Genomic DNA, 26,461 nt, shown 5'->3' with positions numbered 1-26,461 from the left:
ATGTATAACTGCTATTCTTATAAAGTACTCACTTCTATCTAAAGTAAAATTTAAATGTAAAAATTTATCATCTTTCTCTTCACTACCGCTTCTCTATGGATTTCTCGATAGTATGTGTAACTAGAGAATATAGCTATTGGATAGTCTGCCATGGTCATGACAGAGACCCAGTCAATTTAGCTCTTTATGTCATCCTGTGACTTGCATTTTTGCCATATCAGAATCAAAGTGACCAGGGTCAAAGTCCAAGTTGATAAGAGAATGTTTTTCTATTGGAATACTTATGTAATTAGAAGTGATGTTTCCATCAGTCATAGTTCAGAAGTTGCTGGATAATCACGCTGTAAGTGCTTATTGTTAGGCTTAATGTGCATATTTACATTTAATTAAATAGTTTTGTTTATTTTATATAATGGGGAATACAAGAAAGTGCCTTGTAGAGTATATCTATGGGGGTAATATTATTTGACAGTGCCCTGTATTTTGCCTGTGTTGACTATGGAAGAAGACTAAGGCTTAAGTTAATCATGTGATTATTATGTCCTTTGTCAAGGTAAAAATGCAGTGATTGTTCTATAGGCCAGACATGTGCAAGCATGTATTTTTTGTAATTTCATTGGTCTAATAATTTTCCTGCCTATGGATTGCTTCATTCCAGAACTTATATATTTGGTCAATGAATTTACTTTTCAAGTATTAAGAATCAATATAGATGATTAAGAGCACACTGTGATGCAATTTAAGATAATTTGCATTGATTACAGTAGTTGTGTTAGTTAAATGTAATTTGACTATGTGAAGTGCACTTTTTTAATGCCTAAAATGGTTCTGATTCCTTATGCAGTAATTAAGTCTTGTACTATCAGTACTGGAAATTGCTCTGAGAATTTAAAGGCATTTTAAGAATATTATACATGTATTTTTCAATTTGCTGATTAACTACATCTTCGGAATCATAATTTGGGTATTCATGTAAATATTGTCAAAACCATGGTCTGTGATGCCTGAAATGAATTAAATGAAACAGTACAGAATGTATTTTGGTTCATCATGCTTTATCGAGGGCTACTTAATTCTATCTGCGGTAAGATTGTAGTATATTTCTTCCCAATGAATTAATTTGTATTCAATTTGCTTCTAACCTTATAATCCCAGCACCTTATTCAAGAATATTACGCAAGCAGAAGTTTTTGTTCTCTATCTTGGAAGCCTTTGGGGATGACTGAAATGAGGAATGGAAGTTTGGAAATGTTAAATTGAAAACTAACATGACTGTCCCTAAGTATTTATTGCTGATAGCGTGAATCTAATGCAATATTGACGTGTCCTAAATGGAGTATTTTGCAGCTCAGAACACAAACACATATCAGGTTATGATTACAGTTTTCATTAGAAATCCCCCAAGGGTGAGGAAGGAATTTTTCCTCTGGCCTCGGTGGTGGTCCCTAAAAAGGTCTGAATGACAACTGATGCCCATTAGACAGGCAGAAGCAGTGTAAATGGGTTTTCCTGTGGAGCAACCATGAAGGTCCTGTGCATAAGGACATAACTGCATCTTATGTCCTGGCTCATAAGATGCACTTATTTTTACTCCAAAATGTTCTCCAAAATCAGCCCGTGTCTTATTGGCCGGTGGTACATGGGTATCACTTCAGCCTATAAGTGCAAGTCGATTCACTGGAAAAATACTATGAAAGGTTTTTACCTGCATTGGTCATAGAAAATGATAACCTTGGTTACAAATAACATCACTCTTATGAGTCGGTAGTAAGCAACAGAGTTTTAATACTTAGTTGAAAGTACTTCCTTAAAAAATTCCCAATAAATCTCAAATTTTTACAATATGGTGCATTAATTACAACTCACATGCAGTGCTATTGCAAAACTTAATACACATTAGGCTAATGGGGATGTCGCCCCCTTGCTAATGCACACATACATTGTATCTCTCCCGATAAACTCATAGTCTACTGGCATTCTGCCTTAAATAGTATTAGAGCATCGTAAAGGCATAGAGAATGGTTGCTCTTCATACAAATTTCACTAATATCAAAATAATGGCAGAAACTTAGTATGGCATAAAAAGTTAAAATGGTAATAACCTCATGAGATCTTAAGAGAGAAGATGTCATACGGTACTGCATTTAAACTTCGATTCATGAATTACACTTCAGACCATGGAACTAAAGGAGCTTAAAAGGTGTTTTGACCCAGCTATGTTCAATTTCTGGATTACTACGATGAATAAACGTTAGCATGTGTTACTGCATAATTTTATATGTAATAATTCAATTTTCCTTTTATTAAGTGTTAACATCAAAATACTTCGATCCTTTTCTGTCTGATCCAGGTATTTTTGTAAATTCTAAATTTATAAATCAGGGTGCGTCTTATGTGCCCTGAGGCCAGGGAAATATGGTCATTGCTCAGGGTTACCTTCAAAGCCATGCTCTCAACCTATTGAACTCTTTGCCAAAGCATGCCTTATGCATTTAAATTCATGAAAGTTGCTTCGAATGTGATAAATGCTAATATGAAACGTTATCTTAATTTCATTCAATCTAATTCAGGTAAGAAAATTCACTATTAGCTTACTACTAAATGGAAATATTAAATACATAAATAAGGAAGATTGGTGAAATTCATATCAATTAGTTGCTCTTTGGAATTCTTTAAGTTCTTAAGGACTTAAAGAATTATATATAAAAGTTATAAGGTCTTTTCCACTAACAGGTCTTGCAAGGCTAGTTGTTATTTCGGTGTTTTCTTATTGCATCCTTAGTTCCTTTTGTCCTAATACTCATTAGCCTAACTTTTCAGATCTCTTCTTGCAAGGAAGTAGGGGAAAATAAGTCTGGTTGAGGTTATTTTTGCCTTTTATTGTTGATGTGTAATTATAAAAAAGATTTATTTTTGGGAAGGAAGGGGTACGTAAATATGGAATCAATATTCTTGTCAGAAGGCAATTGGGGGTCCATACAATGGTAGGATTTATAATTTTTTAAACCAACTCCCTCCCCTAATCTGCCTTCATATCTTAAAGTTGGTGCATGATAAATATTTTTCATCAATTGTATATTTCCTTCACTAATTAATGGTGTACACAAGTAAAATTACAACAACTCTCATGTGGGGTGGAAATTCTTTGTATTTATTATTAGCGATTTCTGTGATTTAATTCTGTAAAATAATATATTAAATGGGTAAAGTCAAAACATTTTAGTTGGTTCTTTCCAGATACAAAACGAGTGTCAAAAAAGGAGAAGAAATACTTGCATACATATTCAATAATTCTTTGCTTTCGATATTTGCAAGTCACTACTTTATTACCATATTTTCATTTCTTATTAATAACCATTATTATTATACGTACTCTACCGGTTAAGATAGGTTTTTGATGGATACAATCTACCAAACAGTAGGGCAACAATTCCCTTCTCTCCCCCCAATTATCTGCATTTCCAGGTTCTCCATCCACATTATTTGTCTTCGGGTGACAACAGTCACCGCCCATCCTGTCTGCATCTTCAGGTCGAAGGTGTTTTAGAAGCTTTCTTGTCCACCTTAACTAGGGCTGGTGATCAAGTACCGCTCTCTGATTGGATAGTCCTATGTTTAGGATAGGCTTAGAGTGAGCCGGGATACATCATCGATTCCATGGGGGCAAAAGTAAAGGCAAAGGACAAGCGCTATTTCCTTCAGCTAATCTGTGAGGCATTTGAAATCCTAAAGAGACAATGGAACATGAACAGGGGCGATGGATATCCATTAAACAGTGCATGGAAAAGGACTATCCAATCAGAGCATGGTACTTGACCACCAGCTCTATAGCAAGCGGACAAGAAAGCTTCTAAAACACCTTCAACCTGAAGATACAGGCAGAATGGCCAGCTAAACTGTCATCACCCAAAAACAACTAACGTGGATGGAGAACCCAGAAGTGCAGAGACAAGCCGACACTTGATATGTTCCACACCTGTTATTTTTGACCTCAAATGCATGAAGAAATGGATGCAGTTCATTCCCTCATTACCAGCCCATGCCCCCTTATTCAGTGAGCACTCCCTCATGTTATTTGTTAACGAATGGTAGTGTTTTCAAGATTGTGGATTTGAATTGATCTCAGAAGAATTTTAATTTGAACCAAGGAGTTAAATTTATCCTCTTGCTTCTTTGGTAAGTTCTTATGTAAACTCTCAGCAATTCAGGTCATCTGAGGTCAATGGAATTCTCTCTTCCTAACACTGCCCATTCAGACTTATAATCCACCATGCTTATTTGAGCGATCTGAGACACCCTGGTGGTGGTTAAGTCACCTATCTCTACAATCCACTCTTAAATCTGCAATGCATCGATTATCTCTACCAATTTATTTCACCTAGCATGTTCAATTTACACCTCAATATCTGCAAACAAAAAAATACATCCTTATTGTATTCTACCTTCCTCTCTATTACTGACTCCATCACAGCATACGCATACCTCTCCAGTTTCTGAACACGAACTGATCATCCCCTAAGTATTCATTTTCCCTCCTCTCCATCCCTTTATCAATGATCCTAAGTACCAATCTAACAGTGCATAAAATCAAACTTGTTCTATAGAACTAAGATATAGCTGCCCTACCATTTTTTGGGAAGGGAACTAATTACGATCTAATGGGACCTTCCAGCCAACTTTCTCCCTAATTAATGCTACAAATTAGCCCATTAAAACTCTCCCTTTCACAAACACTAGCACGAGAATCTTATCTACCACAATGGCCTTATTTGATTGTTATTCCCTTGCTAATGCTCTTTTTATTCTGCCACTGAGTAAGTCTTTGCCTAAGCTATACTCATCTATGACATATTCTCTGTGTCTAAGCATGCTGACCTAATGTCTCTACCATATAGTTCCTCTATGAACTATCCCCATCACTCATGAATTTTTCCTGATTCAATTAATAATTTTCCTCATTTACCTTTGATTGTTTGCTTGGGTTTTTTCCTTCCCTACCGTGCTTCCTCCTTTCTTCATAGCACCCTGATTTCACCCTATTTTCTCAACTTTCCGTAACCTCTCACTGTGTCTACCACCATGCTTCTTCCAACCTTTTAGTTTTTTCCTCAGTTTATTATTCAAATCTTTGTACTTTCTTTCTACCAAATTTTGTTTACATTCTTAACATTCCTTCTCTCATGTATCTTTTTTATCATCTCATTAGTAATCCATCATGTCATTGTCCTTTCTATAAATGCTATTCCTATATTTTCGTTTTCTGCTTTTAATAACCCTTTCTTGATATGTTTGCATTTTTTACTTTTTCCCGTCTTCCTGTGCTCACTCATAATTTTGTCTACAGCCTGCAGGTACTCCTTCCTTTTCATTCCAGTGAATGCTCCTACACTCAATTTCCTGAACTGTATTCTCTGTTTGATCCTCTTGGATACTTCATTAGTATTATTTTATAAGTCCGCATCCACTCCCAGAAAACTGCCAATTAATCACACTGTTTCTAAATGTGATAGGCAGACAAATGAAAACCGAATACCTGCTACAACAACCAGTCTTCGCACCAACAAGGACATGACCTTGTTGACAACTGCATGCACCTGTGAATTTTCACTATGCAGTTCTCCTACCACAGTGATGGCAGTATCGATATGTAAAAAGCTAGCTTTTAGCAGATGGTTGGTAGCCCGTTTCCATTAGACCGCCCCTAGTAATAACCTGACCATTGAATGCATAATCTACTTGCTATCTCTCAGGAATCCTGAGCATATTCCATGTATGCCTATACCAATTGATTTGTTTAAACCAAGTGTCCTTATGGGTAAATCCTGGCTACTGCCTAGCTCCAATATGGTCTGTTCTTGTTTCTAAACCATAGTCTCCTGACTCACTACTATTTCTCCTTCACCTACCAACACATTCCAATCCACCATCATTATCAAAAGTTTCCTTCCAGGAACACTTGTAATTATTTCCCTAATTAATCATATACCCTGTTGGCTTCTTTCTCCCTATGATTGCTTGGTGTCATATAGACTTGAACAATGACCAAGTTCATTTCCTCAGCCTTTACTTTTACTAATAATATTCTGTATGGTGCTTGCCTAAGGTTTACTACATTTATTCCTATTTTATTTGTTCAATATTATTGCCTCCCCTTATTGGCTCTCTTTCTGTTCTTTGTGTATTACACCATAAGTATCGTTCCTGTAATCCCTGCTACCCTGCCATCTAACCTCACACAACCCTAAAATATTTAGATTTCCTCCCTTCATATCCCACTTTTAAATTTCTGAACCTTATTCTCAACCTTGGAAAAAAATATATATATCTGTATTACTTATATTAATTATGTGTCATGTTAAAAACACTATTGAGGAAGGCAACAGAACCAACCAAAATTATCATTCCCAAGATTAATATGATGGACACTACAGAGAATGAGTCCTGGCAACTACGGGGCTTGGCCCAATCGGCCATGTGTTGTGCCCGGCGGCGGGGAAGGCAAGGCTTTTGTGGTTGTCATCCCACGAAACCCTTGCAGGGGAACACCAACAGCAGCAGGACAGAAGATGCAGAAGAAGAAGAACAATTTAGTTAGAATAGGAACATGGAATTTTAGGATGATGTGGAGGACAGAAAAATTAGAGAATATTAAGCGAGAGATGGAAAGGCAAAATATAAATATTTTAGTCTATGCAAGGTGAGATGGAAGAAAAGCCGAGATGACTGGAGTGATGATTGTAGAATAATATACAGCGGCAGGGACGAGACCCAACGAGGGGTAGCCATAATATTAAATAAAGAGGTAGGAAGAAGCATAATCAACATAGAACATGCGATACATAGAATATTACTAGTAGAGATTTAAGCAGAACCAACGAACTTGGTTATTATTCAGGTATACATGCCACCGAGCAACCATACGGAGGAAGAGGTCGATAGGATATACAATCAGTTAGAGGACATATTCGCGGTAGTTCCATCAGGGAAACATTTGATAGTGATGGGAGATTGGAATGCGATGGTAGGTGAAGGAAGAGATGGTGACGAGGTGGGGTACTACGGTTTAGGCACAAGGAATGACCGCAGGGAGAAAGCAATTGAGTTCTGCAGGAGACAGAGGGATTAGCCATCACCCACACTTGGTTTAGACACCACAAAAGGCGTAAGTATACATGGAAAATGTCAGGTGACTCAGAAAGGTCTCAGTTGGATTATATTCTGGTTAGACACAGGTTTAGGAACAGTGTGATAAATTCGCACAGCTTCCCGGGAGTGGATGCGGACTCTGACGACAATTTAGTTGCTATGAAATGTAGCATCCGTTTCAAAAAGATAAGGCAAAGTTGGCGGGTTAGAAAAAGGAACGTAGAAGCATTAAATGGATTAAAAAGGAAGGAGTACCAACAGGTTGTACAGGAAATTATGGAAGATGGTAAAGGGCTAAGTACTATCGAAGAAAAATGGGAAAGTATCAAGAAAGGGTTGTCTATAGCCGCAAAAGATACTATTGGAACCATTAACGCTAAAAGGACTAGGAAACCATGGATCACGGATGAGATGATTACAAAGATGGATGAGCGGCGAAAATGGAAGGATGTAAATACAGAGTTAGGCAAAATGAAGAACAAAGAATTGAACAAAAATTGAGGCGGGCAAAAAATAAAGCAAAAGAAGCAAGGTGGAAGACGCAGTGCGAGGATATGGAAAGTCTGCAGAGGAAGGGTGAAATCGGTGCGCTGTACAGCAAAGTTAAATCTTTATCGGGAAGTAAGAAAGGGAGATCTATGCTAGCAGTTAGAGATAAGGCGGGTAAGTTAATAGTTGACACAGGAAAGATCCAAGAGAGATGGAAGGAATACATAGAAGAACTGTTTAGTGAAGAACCTAGACCAACAAAGGTAGACATAGAAAAGGAACATGACGTAGAGAAAGATAGCTAAGGTCCAGGCACACTCGACGATGAGATAGAAAGGGCATCAAGGGAGATGAAACTAAATAAGGCCGTGGGGTTTGAAAACATTCCTGTGGAACTACTAAAATGTTTAGGCAAATGTGGGAGGAAGAGGCTATATGAGCTGATTCGTAGTATTGATGAGGAAGGAATCTGGCCGGAAGACTTTGTGAGATCAGTTTTAGTTCCTATTCCGAAAAAGGTAAAGGCTACATCATGTGAGGACTACAGGACAATAAGTTTGATATCCCATGCAGCTAAAGTTGTTCTCAGGATCATTAACAAAAGGATAGAGAGTAGGGCAAATGATTACTCAGGGGATGATCAGTTTGGGTTTAGGAAGGGGAGAGGTACGCGTGATGCCATTGCAGTAATGAGATTATTAATCAAGAAGAATATAGAGTACAACCAGGAGATAATTACCTGTTTCGTAGATTTCGAAAAAGCTTTTGATAGAGTGCATTAGGGAAAACTAATGAGTATATTGCAGAAAATAGGAATAGATTGGAGGGAAAGGAGGCTAATCTGCAACCTGTACATGTCTCAGACTGCTCAGGTGTGGGTGGGGAATGGAGAGTCCGGTTGGGCAGTGTTAGGAAGAGGTGTAAAGCAGGGTTGCCCATTATCACCGTTGCTGTTCAACCTGTATGCAGAGGAAATGATTTAAGAGGCATGGGAAGAGCTGAAGGTAGGAATGAAAGTGGGTGGGGAATTCGTAAAATCAGTTAGGTTTGCTGATGACCAAGCTTTAGTTTGTCAGTCAGCCAAGGGGTTTCAAGCATTGCTGAGTGAATTGGAAATTCAGTGTAACAGGTATGGGATGAGAATCAATATCAATAAAACAAAGGTTATACGATTTTCTAGAAAGAAAAAGGCTAAGCTAAACATTAAAATAGGAGGGCAAAAACTAGAGCAGGTAGAACAGTTTGCATATCTCGGAAGTGTTTTGGACCAACACGGTCAAAGTAGCCGGGACGTAAGGAGAAGAATTGCGCTAGGCAAAGAGGCTTTCACTAGGAGGAGGGAGTTGATGACAGGGACATTGAGTAAGGATATTAAGAAAAGACTCGTAAAAACTTTGATATGGAGCGTAGCTATGTATGGCGCGGAAACGTGGTCATTGAAGCAGGAGGATAAACGTAGACTGTTGGCTTTTGAAATGAGGGTGTGGAGAAGGATGGAGAAGGTGAAATGGACAGAGAAGAAAACAAATGAGGAAGTCCTTGGTATGGTGGGCGAAGAGAGGGGTTTGTTGGGGGAAATACTATGGAGGCAGGAAAAGTGGTTGAAGGGGGTATTGACTGGCAATGGAATGTTGAAGACTGTAATTTAGGGGAGAATGTTACGCAAACGAGGAAAGGAAAAGAACAGGATAGGGATGCTGGACGGGATGAAGGGAAGAAGAAAGTACTCAGAGATTAAGAGGGACCTGATGTAGAGTAGGATGCTGGATTTTGTTAGGAGTCACAAAATATTTAATTAGTAGCTGTGTCCATCCCAAAACCTACCTTAACTGGTAGATTACCTAATTAAAAAAATAAAAAATATATATAGGAAATCAAAATTATTCTTTAGTTTTATATTATACATGAATTCTCAACTAAAATTTGGTACCTTTATGTGATTTTGACCATAACAATAATTTTGCAAGTCTTTATAATTGTATATATAATAATGCCTTCATAGTTTGATGAATTTATGTGTTTACCATCTCTTTACAAAAAGGTTTATTCCCATTAACAACAATCATGAAATAAAAATTCAGTATTGTTTTACCTATGGTATGTTTACATAATATTGATGTCTTATGTTAAATTTTTCTCTGTTTACTTTCAGGTGTGAACCATTTACAATCCAAAATGTGGCTGATATTGCTTACCCTAGTAATTGTGTATTTCATTTATCTGGGCTTCTCCAAACCAAAAAATTTCCCACCAGGTATATAATGATAAGTAATGCATTTGTTGGAAATAATTTTAAATTTGTAGAGGTTATCAAATATTTACTCGTCCCAATCTTCATTTTTCTTTTCTATGCATTTTTTCTCTACTTGACTTTATTTTATATTCTACATAGAATAAGCAGCGGTTTGCATTATCGTATTATGTAATAATGTTTTGCACATTATAATGCATATTCTCTTGAAAGTCTTTATACTCAGAGGCAGTCTCTCTCTTTCACCTCCAGGTCTTTGTGAAATATCTGGTCCTTCTAGTATATTAATAGTTTTTATGTAAATGTAACTATTAGGAATGTTATTTTAGGGATGTTTTTATGAGAAGTTGATAAGTAATGGATTTCTAAACTGGACCTGATAGCTTGATATAAGTTTCATATAATATGCAAACATATCAGTTTCGTATAAAGGGAAATTAATTCCATGTAACATACATTTTTATCAGGCTATTACTTGTTGTTATGACATATTTTCAATGCAAAAATTAATCCCTTGATCAGTAACTTTTGGCATCTTCTTCCTAATTTGATGCTTTCAGTTAAATCAATAAAAATGTGTTTGGCAACAGTTAACCAACTGGACCCTATACGTGAATTCTTCTGCTTCAAATTTTCTTAAGCCTCAGCATCATTGAAAATAATAGTATAAGTGGTTGAATACATATTCTCATCCCATACTATCACAATGACCTTTCAATTTACTCGGCTGTGTTTGCAACCCCTTGGCTGACTGACAAACTAAAGCTTGATCATCAGCAAACCCAACTGATTTTATAGATTCCTTGCTGAATTTCATTCTTATCTCCAGTTTTTCCCATGCCTCTTTAACCATTTCATCTACATTAATGTTGAACAGCTAAGGCAATAATGGACACCCCTGTCTTACTACTCTTCCTAACACTGCCTCTCCAGACTTTCTATCTATCACTCGTTCCAGAGCTGTCTGAGACACGTATAAGTTGTGTATAAGTTTCCCATCTCTCCAGGGTACTCCTATTTTCTGCAGCACATTCATTCATCTTACCCAGTTATGAGTAAGTGAGTCAAATAAGTCAGGAAAAGGAGCAGGGCACCATAGAGAAAAAATGGGAATGTATCAAAAAAAAATATTGAGAGTTGCAAAGAAAACTATAGGAAGTGTTAATAGGAAAATGGCTAGAAAATCATAGATTATGAATGCAATTATTAGAAAAATAGACTAGAGAAGGAAATGGAATTGGTAAATACAGAGTTAGATATGAGGAAGTATAAGAGTTTAATAATAAACTGAGGTGGGTAACAAATGTGTGTATAATTTCTTTTTAGAATACTTTTTACTTTCAAAATGTCTTAGAATGGTCTGAACATGTATTACTGAGAATGTAAACAACACATGTACCTTACTTACGTAGGAATTTGATTTCAAATGCTAATCTTTTCTAGGACCTCCTCGTTTGCCATTAATTGGATCCCTTCCCTTTCTCGCTAATAAAAATCAGCCTTTATTCTACCGAGTCATCGAGAAAACAGGTGAAAAATGGGGTTGTAAAGATGGTATCATGGGCCTCTACTTTGGAAGTGACCCAGTTATTGCAATATGGAATCCGAAATTGGTGCGAGAAGTGTTGCAAAGGGATGAATTCTCTGGTCGACCAAATGGATTTTCATTCCAAATGCGCTCCTTTGGAAAGAAACTAGGTACGTTTTTAAAATTATTTAATTACCTGTGGCATAGCCAATTATTATAGCATACTGGCTATTTCTGGGTACTTTGCTAAAACAAATAGTTTGAAGCTTTAATTATTCATTAGTGTTTTTCTGTTGTTTTAGAGTGGAAGTTATCATTATTACTGAGTGTCCGTTTATTTTAGAGGACAATAAATTCTTCAACAGAATGTAATGATCTGAATGAATTTACAATGTCTCTTTTGGCAATTACATAAAATACTTTTTCACAATCATTACCGTTGATATCACGGGCATGAATTTAGTTTTTTCAAGATATTTTGTGGAAGACCTGATCATCGTTAACATCAACGGCATCATTCAGCAGTTTAGGAAATAGGAGAAGAGTAAAATCTATCAATAATTTCATGAATGGTATTATATGTGAAAGTGCTGAAATGTTTGAGAGAAAACATCAGAAGAAAAAGGACTTCAAAGTAGAGAAACAGTTCCTGATTTCTCTGTCACAGCAATCGCTAGCTTACACATAATCACTGATTCATGTCTTTTGGGCCAAAACTAACTAAAGCTCTGCTTCCTTAGCCACTATACTGGTCTAATCTAGTCCCACCTGACTTTTTCTTATTTCCAAAATAAAAATACAATTTAAAAAGGTGATGTTGTCAAACTATTGAAGAGATTAAGACTAATTGCAGATAGTTCTACGCACATCGCACAATAGACCCACCAGAGCAGTTTCCATTATTGGCAAAGATATTGGGAATGGTACATAAATGCAGTAGGAGAGTACTTGAAATGAGATAAGGCTCACAAGGATGCAAGTATGCCAGAAGAATTGACAAAAGTATTCGTTAACTTTTTGAGCCGACCTTAAATGCCTAGAATATTGCCCTAATTCTGCATCTTGCATATTGTCTGCATCAACCATAAAGTGCCTCAACAATAATTGTATTTTTCCTAATAATGATCCACATTATTTAGGTTTATGTAAAGAAAATATTACAAAGATATTATGATATGTTGCCCTATCTCAGAGCCATATATTTACTTTCTTTCTGTATAAAATATTTCCAGGCGTATTCTTCAGTGATGGTCCTGCATGGGCAGAACAGCGTCGCTTTACTCTTCGGCATCTCCGTGACCTTGGTCTCCTTGGCCTTAATAAAGTTCAACACCATGTGCAAGCAGAGATAGTTGCCCTACTCCAAAATATAAGGGAACATCCTGAAGGGCCATTAAAAGGGTCAAGGATTATACAGGTAACATGTGTTTTCACATCCAATGATAAATTAAATCGTTAACACTATGCATGCTCTCTGGCTTGAATGAAAGTTTTATATTATAATAACATTTTTACATTATAATACAGCCATTCAGATTAGACAAGTGAATAACACACTCTCCTACTAACCCAAATATTACAGATTTGATTCCCACCTTGGACATGGTAGTAGTGTCAACTCTGGTGGTTCAGTCCCTGGGACACCTGAATACAACGCAAGGACTTATTTGAAATCCCATTTGAGGCACATGGACCATCAGAGCTATTTGGAAATAAAAAATAAAGGTTATTGTCAGGTACAAATAGTAAGCACTGCTACATTTCTAAGCCTCACTCAACATGACCCTGAGGATTGTATCACTGTATGCTACAAACCAGTATTCAACTCCACACATTTCTTGCCTCCCCCATCCCATCCAGAATGCCTAAACTTTTCCTCCCCTGCCTCACTTGCCTAATATTTTTACCTCCATCATAGTCTTCAACCTACCCTTACCACTCATTATGATCTGCCTCCACTTAGTACCTACCTTGAATTATCCTAACAGCCTTCTCTCCTCCCCTACCATACGTGGTGATTTGTTTGTTTCCCCTTTTGTGCATTTTATGGCTCCATTCTTCTCTACATCCACATCTCAAAAGCCACCAATATACTTATTCTCTTGTCTTAACAATTAAGTTCCTGACCCATACAAAACTATAGTCCATATTTAATTGTTCACTCATCATCTTTTCTATATGCATCTGCTCATCTTCCTTAGCCCTTTTCATCAACTTCCGTATCTTCATAAGAGCTTCTTTACTGAATCCAATTCTTCTTTTAATGTTTTCACCTCTTTGACCAAATTAATCTAAATATTTTCTAAATAGGGGGTTTTATTCTGCCTGCTACTGTATCTACCACCACCACATTTATCTATACAGAGTTTGGTCTGATATTTGGCCTTAGTAGCACTCGCTACTAAGTTCAATGGCATGAGAATGTCACACATCCATAGCATGAGGGGCCAGTTCCATTCCCTGTGCCACCTATGGCTTCACAGAATGATTATTAGGTAATCTACCAGTAAGGTAGGTTATGGAAACAACTAACGAATAAATATTTTGTTTCTCCTAATAAAACACAACCCAACTTTCTATACAGGAGGTCCCTCTTCATCTCTGTGTATTTCCTTCCTCCTTTCGTTCTGTCCAACATCCCTATCCTATTCCTGCCCTTTCCTCATTTACCTAACATTCTCCCCTCTATCACAGTCTTCAACATCCCACTGCCAATCAATATGTTTTCCCCCATTTTCCCTGCCTCCTCAAGATTTCTCCCAAAAATCCTCTCTCCTTCCCCACCATACTTAGCACTTCCTCCTTTGTTTTCTATTTAGTCCACTACACTTTTCCCATTCTTCTCCTCACCTTCATTTCAAAAACCTCCATTCCATGCTTATCATCATGCTTTTATGGTCATGTTTCCACACCATACAAAACCATGATCCATATCTTGGTTTTGATGAGCCTTTTCATAACATCCTTACTCAATATCCCTGTGATCAACTCCCTCCTCCTTGTGAAAGCCCCTTTACTTAGTGCAATTCTTTTCCTTATGTCCTGACTACTTTGACCATTTTGGTCCAAAACACTTCAAAAATATGTAAACTGTTCTACCTGCTCTAGTTTTTGCCCTAGTATTTTAATGTTAAGCTTAGCCTTACTCTTTCTTGAAAACCACATAACCTTACAATTTGAATCAAACCCTGGTCCTCCAGTCAGTAACCCAGTGCTCTATCCACTGGTCTGCTACTGTATATGCTCTCCAAAAGTAATGTTTTTCTTAATATTTCTATATCTTGAGAACCTTGTTAATTTCATTTTTTTATGATTGATTTCTTCTTATACCCATCACACTGATCCTATAATGCACTCACCACCGATTGTAATCCCTTTGTAGACTGTTCAACTATAGCTTTATTATCCACAAATCCAGGTGGCTTGATTCGATTCCACATGTAAGTATTTATCCATTGTGATTCTTAAACCAGTTGTTATTATAATTAGGCTGGTTATCCTAAAAAAGTCTACTGTTTTATCCCTACCATCATTCCTTATTGCTTAACCACATACTCCCCTACCTCACTCCAAGGTCTCTCCTCTTCTGCATTCTAATCCCTTATCACTATCAAATTTTATCTTCCAGAAAGACCTTCAATCATTTCTTCAAGTTGATAGTGTACACTAAGAGTATCTATTTCTTGAAACAATATGATCACTCATTTACATGAACACCAGAATGTTAAGACCCCAACCTCATTGAATCCTTGTATCTCTACTGATAATGATTTGTGAAATCCACACATCAGGGTTGGTGGGGGAGGGGGTCAGTTCCTCATCCTGTACCAACTGTAATTTTCCAGGATGATTTGGTACCAAAAAACCATACAGCTTATGTGAAGCTAAGAGGGGCTAGATGGATTACCTCGAATCGAACCTGAGCCCTCTGGTTAGTAGCCCAGCACTCTATCACTGGATTACAATGCCGCTTACATACCACTAGTAGTGTAACTTTATTGATCCCTCTTTTATTCCCAGTTGATCAACCTGTACATTGAAAAAAAAGGTCTCCAATGCATTAATTTTAGCATATGCATACTCAAATTCAAGTCCAGTAATTCAGAAAAAAATATTTGTTTTCTATTATCTGGAGAATGAGTGAGGACTAGTCTTCCAGCTGATTTTAAACTATGATAAAAAATAGACAGGCATTTTCCATGTTGGGCAATTGGACAAGGGAAAGGAGAGGGAAGGGGAGGTAGTGTTGGTGAAGGCTAGCAAAGTAGTGTTTGCATAGGTCACTACTGTATGTCTAAATAGCTATGTTCATGTTTAATGGAGTATATTGAGTATTAGGGTTACATGTAATTGGAATGATGAGATTTTTGAAAGAGAGACCATTATTTAATGAATCCAACAAATATCTAAAGATAATTCCACAAATTTCAGAATCCAGTCTCTCCTCACCAACTCATTTGGATACCCTAAGCATGAACTGCATGGGGAAAACAGAACTATTTAACATATACACTTTGTGGATTTTTAGCATAAAGTTCACTAATTACAATAATTTCACTGAAGAAAAAAGTCATTCCATTCAAAATGTTGAAACTTAATAGTAAGCAGACATATTATGGACATCTCACTTGCAATGAAATATGACCTGTGCAGCATGATTATTTTATAGATACTGGAAAATAAACTGCAGAAAATATCAACAAAGAATTAAATCATACATAGATATCTCAAATTTTGATGATCTATCTATAGGTTATGCAGCAAATATATGTTCTTATTTTTTCTAGGCCAATGGTATATTCACCATGCACATAGTCAACATCCTCTGGGCTTTGATGTCAGGAAAACGCTACTCAATAGATGATGCTCATCTTAAGAAACTTTTTAATTTACTGACAAGGACATTTCGAAGTGGCCAGGTGTCAGGAGGTCTTCTTAATGCTCTTCCATGGATTCGTTTTATTTTTCCTAATGTTACACAATATAGAGACAATATGGAGACATGGACTTCTCTTCAAGCTTTTATTAAGGTATGTATGCACACGTATGTAACAGTCTAGTAATTGATTTATTGTGGTAAAGAAATATTTTCAGAAAAGGTTGCCTCATCTTCAGAAAAACTCTTGTCCCTATATTCATGGAGGCTGTTTTGAATCACTGGAAGTAGGTTTAGAAGTAGGTAAATATCAGGACAAAATTTGATATACTTTTGAGACTAACAGAAAATATTGATTTCCCTATATGTGCAAATATTTTAACAGACTTGATTTTTATAATTTTTTTTCAATTTTTACTACTCTCTAAAAATTTAAATAATGATATCTGAAAATATTTTAGATAATTGTATACTTTAGATGAGTAACCATCTTTTAAAATGCAGCTAACTTGTTCATATTGAACAATCATTGTATATTTATTTTTGATAGGAAACCATTGATGAGCATAAGGCTGTTTTCAATAAGAATGATGTAAATGATTTCATAGATGCATACCTTCTTGAGATGGAATCAAAATCTGGAGAGGACTCTTCTTATTGTGGTAAGCAAAATGACACTTTTGATACCCCCTTTAATGAAACGTAATGTATACTAGATTGTAGATAGTGAATAATATTATTGAGAGCACAAGATTATAGCATCCACATGGAAATTTGGAAGTAATCTAAGGTGAAATCCACCTGATTTTTGCTTTGAGATCTACCTAATTTCCACATGTCGAAATTTCACAGTTTTCAGGTGGCACCCACCCTTTATTCACATGAATCAAAAAAATGTCTTCATAGAATTCACATTAATTCTGCTTTAAAATCCATCATATCTCCACATAAAAGCTACCTAATTTCCATCCAAGCACTTCATAGAAACAGCTGGATCTTGGATAAACTCTTTCATTTTGAGGTATTAAACCATAAATAATTGGTTGAAATCAAAAATATTTCCTCATCCTGAAATTATCTACACCCCGTGGTGAATTTTAATGGACATCTGCTTGGCTGGCATTTAAATTTGGGGTAACCCTATATAGTAAATTAAGTTCATTTGAAAAATATTAATTTTATAATTTCTAAAACTAAGTAGAAACTTGAGCTTATGTCCAAAAAATAGATGCATGCAAATATTTCAACCCTGAAAAATGTATGTAGAAATGAAAAATTAAAGCTTGGGGTTGCCATCATTACTGGGTTTGGCAACTGCATAGTAAGAGGTAATGATGATGGATTTAATTGGATGGACACTGATGGGAAGAAATACCTCATATTTTCATGGGGTTACTTCATTTCAAGCCTTGCCAATTGCATCATAATTTGTTCAGTAGGGTAGGAATTACAAAAATAAAATATGGCTACTTTGATGATATACAGTATCTACCTGTATCATAGTATTATCAAAATATAGTCAGTTGTAGCATCTCAGATAAGTAAGCCATATTTTATTACCTCAGCAGAATTTCTGCAATTTTCCAATGTTGATAAGAAGAACTAAAAATATTATTAATGATATGATTTTTATCTTTCCATTACACTCACCCCCAGAGTAGTTCAACATTTTAGCTAATACATGCATGTTTTTAACAGTGCATCCATGTTTTTAACAAACCCCTTGTTCTCCCATCCAGAAGAACTGCAAAGAATCTCAATTTTTTGGTGCGTTCACACATGGCTATTAGATGAACATTTTTCATTTGTTTACCCTTGTTAGACCAGTCCTTTAAATGCCAGAGGATAGTGAATAGCATGAAATTTAGTTCACAATTAGACCCACCACTTATCCGAATTAAGAGACAAAATGAAATGAACCAGCAGGGAAGTGGGAAAACCAAAGCTTTGATATGGATCACGGTTTTGTATGACATGGAAAATAGAAATTGATGCAAGATGATAGATGTAGATTGGAGGCTTTTGAAATGTGGATGTAGAGAAAGATGGAAAAGGTGAAATTCAAAGCGGGGAAAAAAATGAGGAAGTGCTAGGCATGGAGGGAGGGGAGAGAGGGTTGGGAGAAATGCTAAGAAGGCAGGAAAGATGGATGCAGATCATTTTGATATTTTAAACAAACAAGGAAGGAAAGGATAGAATGTTGGATGGAATGAAATGAGGAAGGAAGTATGCTGAATTGGAGATGGGCTTAACGAAGTGTTGGAGGTCAGGTTGTGTTTTTTGGGAGAGGACCAGGAATTATCTTTGAACTTGTTTAGCCTGCATCCATCCAAAATTTACCTTAACCAGTAGATAAATATTAGTAATAATGGGTGTGTTGTGATGGATATTAAAATGCCATAAACAACGAACTTCAACAATATTATTGATTGTCATGTTAGGTATTGGGGAGAGTACATGAGTCATTCTTTAGCACTTCCTAGCCTTCAATCTCGTTGTACACTATGGATTACAGCTCATTAACCAGGGTTCTCAGGACATCAAAATAAAGATAGCATGGTGGCTAAAACACTTTTCTTATATTTTTTTAGAAGGGAGATGTCATTTCATTATAACTCCTCATGGAGGGTGGTGTAGGAAGAATTTTATGTAAGTTAAGTAGTTTTAGTGTAGTAAGTTTTATGTAGTTTATTGCAATATTTAAGCACTTGTTTATGAAGAAAGTTTTTAAATTATCCCTAATCACCAGGAAATATATTGTGCAAATGTATACTTATGAAACTGTCACTTCAGAATTATTTATGAAACCATTTTTTTTTAATTTTGGCTCCATTTCACTATATGGTATGTATTCTGAAATCACTAAAATAAAAAAGATCATTCATGGAAGTCAATGTTTTTCATTGCAAATGTATGAATCAAGTGGTCAGTAGACTCCTATCACCATCACAGTGAAACGATCTTTCAACAAACTTAAATGTACTTTTTTTTCTTTTTTAAGGAAATGGGGCCTGTGTTATATACTAATGGTAGTGGTGACAATTATGTGGGTTGTTGATGGGAGATTATTATGTTAGCAATGGGTGGTAGGGGTAAAAACAACAAAAATGACCTTTAGCAATTTTAGAATAGTCCCTATGGGGATCTATTGAGTCTCAAGGGTCGCCAGGTACTAGCAGTTTAAGTATGTTAATAGCAAGAGAGAAATACAAGGAAGCATATAAAAAGTCATTAAGAATTTTTTGGCATTATTTGTTTGAAAATGTTCATGAAGTTATACCAATATTGTTACCAATGTGTGTATGTGTATATGTGCCTGTGTGATTTTTTAAAATATTCTCTGAAGAAAATCAGACAAAATTTTCTACCTTACAGAGGAAGAGCTTATAATTATCTGCATGGACATCTTTGGTGCTGGATCTGAGTCTGTGGGGAACACACTTTCCTTTGCTCTCCTTTATCTTGGCCTTTACCCAGATGTACAGGCTCGTCTGTGGGAAGAGATGAAAAAAGAACTTGGAGCTGGCTGTTGCCCTTGCCTTGAGGACCGAAACAGGTGAATTTAAATGTTCAGTAAATGGAATGCCTGCATAATTAGCTAAAGAGTTCTTTTAAATGTCAATTGTGAGAATTTCTCTTTCAAGTAATTTGGATCCATTGAAATAGATTACACTACATTTATAGTTTCATCACTCTTTCATTTCTCAGCCTGAAAAAAAAAATATATATATATATAATCATCTGCTATCCTAAATCGTGCCATGGTGCTTAGTCCATATCATTGATATTAGTTTTAAATCCATGCTGTTTTCTGTCACCCTGAGCCATACTTGCCTTCAATTTTACCTTGAAGACCCAGTTTTTATTTTTATTTTAATCCTTGAGTTTGGTTGCTAGAATAACATAATCAGAGAATATGTGCACAAGGCTACCCATGTTTTCACAACCTTTATGGTATTCTTGAATATTCTCTTTATTGCATAATCAGTCAACATTTGATGTCCAAGTATAAAGGCACTTGGCATCTAGTTAGATGGTGCCCTGTAAGCTATTGTGGGGTGAATGGCTGCCCAAAGAGTTAATTGGATCTTCCAAAAGACCCTGTTTGTTACTTAGACAACTATTCAGTATAGTAATAAGTTTATTTTTGTTATCAAGTAAGTAGATCACTTCCAGTTCATAAACCGAGTTCTTTCTTTTTTCTTCATGTTACTGAGTTACTATTTTTCCCTGCTTTTTTTTGATTCCTTAGGTTAAAAAGCCTACTCTCATTTGTAACTTCCACATTTTCTGCATTTTCTATATACAAAATTCAATTTGCTTGGTGAAATCAAATGACTAGTTCCTTTCATCATATAGAGAAAGAGAACAAGGCATTACCTCACTGTGTCTAAATTTTTAAAACACCAATTCATTAATGTAATAAGTATAACTTTCCAATGCATTTATAGCTGCTCACTTTATAATGTAATTTTTATGTCATTAAGTAATCATGATAACAGTAATGATGGAATTATCTGATTATGATAAGTCAGATTAAAAGTATCTTATTATTTTTAATTGATAATACATGCATCATTTTTGTAGGGATTATCATCCATGGGTCTGAGCAGACATGCATGTATATTTTATGGTCTCAAATTCACCTAAGTCTAATAATTTTTCCATTATGGTTTAAGATATTTTTTATAACCAGATTATTTAATTGACACACAAAACTTTTATGTTTATCAAATATTAGCATCTGAAACATTATATTGAAATTAACTCTATTTTCCATAAGACTCCCTTACTTAGAGGCAGTTCTCCAGGAAGTTATGAGAATAAACCCTATTGCGCCTCTAGCTGTGCCTCACCGAGCAACAGAAGACACAACCATTGCTGAATATAATGTGCCAAAGGTAAAATAGTAAATGTAGCTTTTACCAAATCATTCTCCATGCATTAAAACAGCCATCTCAAAGTTTTGTGAGAAAAATCAAACCACCTAATTCTAAATAAAGAACTTACACCAGGTAATTCTAACGAGATGCTCCCATGTAATTACATGCACAACTGTAAGACTTAGGTTCATATCAAGAGTTGCATTTTTAGGTTCACTTTTCCCTTGCTTTTCATGGTTAATTGACTTAGTCATTGAGTTTCAGTTTTGATAAACAGACAACTGGAGATGTGTTTTTCTGAATTATATTTGCCATACCTAATGTCTGCAATATTTCCAGAACACCTGGTTTAATTTGAGTCTGTGGGCAATAGCTCATGATCCAGACAAGTGGAACAAACCGTATGAATTCCGACCGGAGCGTTTCATAGACGAAAATGGACAAATCATCCGTGATGAAGTTTCTCTAAATTTTGGATATGGTAAGATACTTACATTTTGAGGTTATTAATATTTGAGAGGAATTAATAACTATGAAATTGAGTGATTGGTTACATTTTTTCTTAACAAAATAATTAATGGATATGCTTAAAGAGCAGAAATGGATTTTCTAAATGTTCCTTTCATGGGAGCCATTTAATGACTGGATGATACTTTTTTGATTTGCATTTGGAATAAAAAAAACTTGCTTCCAAAACTTACCATTTCTACCAAATTACTATATATCCTAAACTTAGTATGTTATTTTATTTAAGTTAAGTTAATTAGTAATGTTCTAACTGACAAGGAATCACTTCTGGAATATATAACTTTACCTATATCAAAGAAATTAACAATTATGTGTTATGTTAAGCTAAAGTTATCAAAACTTACTAAGTTCCTCAGGTCTATTGGGAAATCTTATACAAAGTAGTATTGGATTATTAAATTGTCCAATTTTATGTAAATTTTCCTTCTGTAAAAGTGTCAGAGAAGTCAGTACTGATTGCCAGGGTTGCAACTAAGATATGTCATCCAAGTCAAATCCTCTCCTTACAAATTATGGGGTGTTGCTTTGTTGTAGGTATTTATTGCAAGTTCCGAGAATACAAAAATTATCTGGCCATTTTAGCAATCCTCCATGGCTGCACTCAGTGTATATACATCCTGCCTACTGCTCCCTCACTTCTTTTGGGCTTCACATTTAAATTGCATTAACTTGGGAAAATTCTTTTATCTAATGTAGTTTGGTCTCTGGGAAGCATCAAATTGTTTTTTAATTAAACGGGTTGATTTTAGGGCAATGAGATAGATGCTTTCTTACATTTTGTGTATATACATTTCTTTAATGTTGCTGTACATCAATACTTTTGTCTTTGATGGAATCTAGCTGTATTTTTTATTGTAATAACTATTTCATATATGCCTCAATGAGTTTTCAAAGTAAACATAATTTCCTGCATCTTCATTAGTAAACACTAAAACTTTTGAATAATACCACATAAAAGATATATCAACAACAATTGACTGTTGAATTGGCATTCCTCAGTTCAGAAGACAGTTATCTTCTGACCCAAAGATGTTGACAGTACTGATGGATAAATGTTGTTGATATGGGTAAATACTTTTCCATACTGGTATTCAAAAGGTTATTTTTACAATGGAAATATCCACAAAAACTAGCATTTGAAGAATAAGCATTTTTGTTATCAGTCTTGATTTTGGTCCCAAGTACTTCATTAGATGCTCAACTAAAACGGGATGTAGATGTAGAAATTTGTGTAATTTTTTGTTCAGCTGATTCCTGAGGGAAACCTGAATGTTTACTATGCATTTTTTCATTGTCATATAATGTATGGCCTTAAACTGTGGGGAAACTTAAATGGAGTAAATTTTTTTCTTCTGCAAAAAAGGCAGTTAAAGCCAGTAAAAAAGAGTGAATTGGGTTGGTGAGACAGCTAGTGGCCTCTCATCCAGAGGGTCCAAGTTCCTGGTGGTCCAAGATTTTTTCAGAGGTGTCTCAATCACTACTCGGGTACCTTGTGGAGAAACCTTCATTCTCAGTTTGCTGTTCATTGTATCTGATGTTACATTTTATACCTCTAGACATCTTTCATTAAGAGTTGGCTTAGGTTTTTGCCAGGTTTCTCTCCACCAATCCTTCTCCCATTACCTGTAAATCCTGCATGTACTAAGCTACCTACCTATCCCTAATGTTGCAAATGACCTCAGATGTCATTTACCTCCCATAATTACTACTACTGGGGTAATGTATACATCTAGTTTCTTTTCACATCATTGAAAATGTAGAATACACCCAGATGAAATGTAACAAAAATTAGCAAATGGTTGATTCTTCTAGCTGAGGTATCTTTATACCAAATCTACACCCTACAAGATGCACTGCAAACATAGGTCAAAGTTGTACTCAAAAATTTTTAAAATTTGTTACAACAGTATATATTTTCCTCCATCAACCAAAAACCATCGAATTCCAAAGAAACTGCAGGAGATGCTGCAACAGTAACTTTGAACTGAGTCATCTGCTAATTTGCATTTCAATGCTACAATTTCAGAGTGTAAAAATCATGTGTCTGGTCAAGGCGAATGATTTTTACACTCTGAAATTGTTGCATTAAAAACCAACAAGTCATTGAACATGTAAACATTTAATGGAATATCTCATATTAAGTTTAAGATAGTCGAATTAAAGATATGCATTTCCCTTGCACCATGCTATACTAATTAATGCTTCTCCTCAATCACTTTTTTCACGACAGGAAAGCGTTTGTGTATTGGTGTGTCATTTGCCAAAAACTGCTTGTTCCTCTTCTTTGGTGCCCTTATTGCCAACTTCGAGTTCCGGTTTGTGCCGGGCGAACCTCTTCCTTCCACAGTATCTCTTCCCGGATTTACAACATCTCCTCAGCCCTTCGATATATTAGCAATTGAACGCAAATAGATTTTCCATTGAAATGTCAAAAAACACTATGTAATTAATTATACTTTAATTGTGCATCGTGGAACCACATTCTAAGTAGACTGTGGTGAAACCATGAGCTCCAAGTGAATTTCTGCATGCAATTAATTTTAGATAAATTTTGTGGCATAATGCATTCTATCTAAAATTATCTTCCTATGATATTATATTTTTTAAACAAGCTCTTTTCTCAGTTATTTTTGCAATGATTAAATCACTGAATTATGATTCAATTTTGTTTCGGAGGAGATACCACAAGACATATTCTGCCTTTTTTTCTCACTTTAGATCAATGAAAAATTCAGCAAACAAAGAAAACCACTCTAATGAGTTTTTTGAAGCTACATAGCAATTTCGTGCATTCACTCAATTTACCAGACTTACTGGATTTCTCATTAACACTCTCCCAATGACAAAATCATTTGTTATATTGCTCATCACTAGTTTAATATTCAAAATAGACAATGTATAACCTGTTTATTTTAGGTTAAAAAGTTTTTAGGGAATATTTTAATTGCATTTTCTATGAGAAACATATCAAAGGTCACTCATCTTAATTTTTAAACATTTCTGGAAAAAATAAACCAAAATTTTCAGCTTAAGACGACACTAATTCCAAGTAATTGCAGGAGATGTGATGTAGTGGAACATTAACTTTTAATGGATTCACCCACTAAGGCAAATGATTTTTACACTCTGGAATTGTTGCATTGTATTGAACACTAATGTTATCATTTAAAACAGTAGGTGCCTACAATGCTTTGTGAGGATTAAATTGTGAACAATGAAATGGGGTATTTTCCTCTTCATGAGTTTCTTAGTCCATAGAAGATTATATCAAAAGAGTCATCAGTTTAAATAAAGATTTGCCATCAGGAATCCCCTTGCAAAATTTATACAAATATACAATGTAATGCCACAACAAAGTTATAATAATTATTCATTAATCAAATCATTCACTTTTGCTCTTGATTTACTGGGAAATGTTTGAGAAGTCCGTGCCATCAAACAGATAATTGGTATTAGGTGCTTACCTGCTAAACCTTAAAATATCCATCAAATTGCATGCAAATATAAGAGATCAGATACTCTGATCCTAATAGCAATAGTTATTTACATTAATTATGTAATTGTTAAAATAACAGTGATTCTATAATTTTAATTCCTGATTTAGGAGCAGTTTCTTTCTCAAATTCTTCTTTCTCTCAGCCTTAGCCTATCTATATGACATCAACTTTTTCATCTTCGATCCTTATCGTTCACTTATCCCTCTACAGGAATATCTGCATTTTCTGTCCTCTCTTGTCCTCTGGTTCTCTCGTAACCTCAGCCCTTCCATCTTAACTTGGGCCTCCCTATTTCCTAGAACCTCCACTACTTCCAACATATTCTTTATTCTTCATGTGTGCAATCCATTTGGGCAACTTTCCTGTTCCAATTTATTAAGGCCTTACAATGACATCCTCAAAAGTAGTAATTCCATATCTTATCACTCTTTGTTATTCTGTACTTGAACATCCTAATCTCAGTGACTTCCATCTCCCTCCTCTCCGCTTGTAAACTGAATGAATCTCTGTTCCATATGGCATTGCAGGTCTCACCAGAGACTTTGCTTTCATCTTATAATTCGCATTCCTGTGACATAGTACTCCTCTTATCTTCTCCTTCTGTTAGTCCACATTTTATTCTCAACTGTATTTATGCCTCCAGTCCTAATATAAAAATCATCTAATTGAATGAAATCGTTTAAGTTTTTGATAATTTTGTCCCGTGTGAAAATTAAATTTTTACATGTCAGAATCATTAACTATTAAAATTAGTTATATTCTGCTCGGTGTATGTTTTTAATAATTTATGATCCTGATATAAAAAAATTTATTTTCATTTATGACAAAATTATCAGCAACACAGACACACACGCATATGACTATGTACATATATTTTATATGCATAATGTGATAGGAATTGCAGAAAACAATCTTCAAAGGTATACGTATAGTTGATTGACATTTCAGCAGTATTGGCATACTGACAATTAGGATATCAGAACTGAATTGGATTAAAATAAAAATATTAACTGAATTGGTTTCATGCTAGCCTTTATTGAAATTATCACATAAATAAACTTCTACTTAAACTAAAAATTATTCTTTTGTATAAAAAATCTCATATGTAATTGCAATTGAATGTTCTGTTTATCTCAAGTGGAATTCAATTCACAAGTGATTCTACTTTGTTCACCACAAACCTTCTAATCTATTACATTGTATATTACTAGGCACTTTTTTCTTTTGTCATTTGGCCATCTTGGTTTTCAGTGTACAGTCATT

At 35.3% G+C, this 26,461-nt stretch overlaps 1 protein-coding gene across 1 annotated transcript; it reads left to right on the top strand.

Annotated features, from left to right (window-relative positions):
• The first annotated feature begins 15 nt into the window (after nt 1-15).
• On the top strand, nt 16-26,461 carry LOC139698988 (methyl farnesoate epoxidase-like). Its single transcript, XM_071597980.1, has 10 exons — nt 16-343; nt 9,788-9,889; nt 11,330-11,584; nt 12,647-12,831; nt 16,202-16,444; nt 16,841-16,952; nt 19,666-19,846; nt 21,074-21,191; nt 21,513-21,654; nt 23,932-26,461. The coding sequence occupies exons 2-10, from the start codon at nt 9,811-9,813 to the stop codon at nt 24,111-24,113; spliced, it is 1,497 nt and encodes a 498-aa protein (XP_071454081.1). The 5' UTR covers nt 16-343; nt 9,788-9,810; the 3' UTR covers nt 24,114-26,461.

Source organism: Hetaerina americana, unplaced genomic scaffold, assembly GCF_022747635.1.
Source record: "Hetaerina americana unplaced genomic scaffold, ioHetAmer1.1.p SCAF_9, whole genome shotgun sequence".
In the NCBI taxonomy this organism is placed as follows: domain Eukaryota; kingdom Metazoa; phylum Arthropoda; class Insecta; order Odonata; family Calopterygidae; genus Hetaerina; species Hetaerina americana.
The sequence above is the reverse complement of the archived record's forward strand: the minus strand, read 5'-3'. Positions and strand labels throughout refer to the sequence as shown.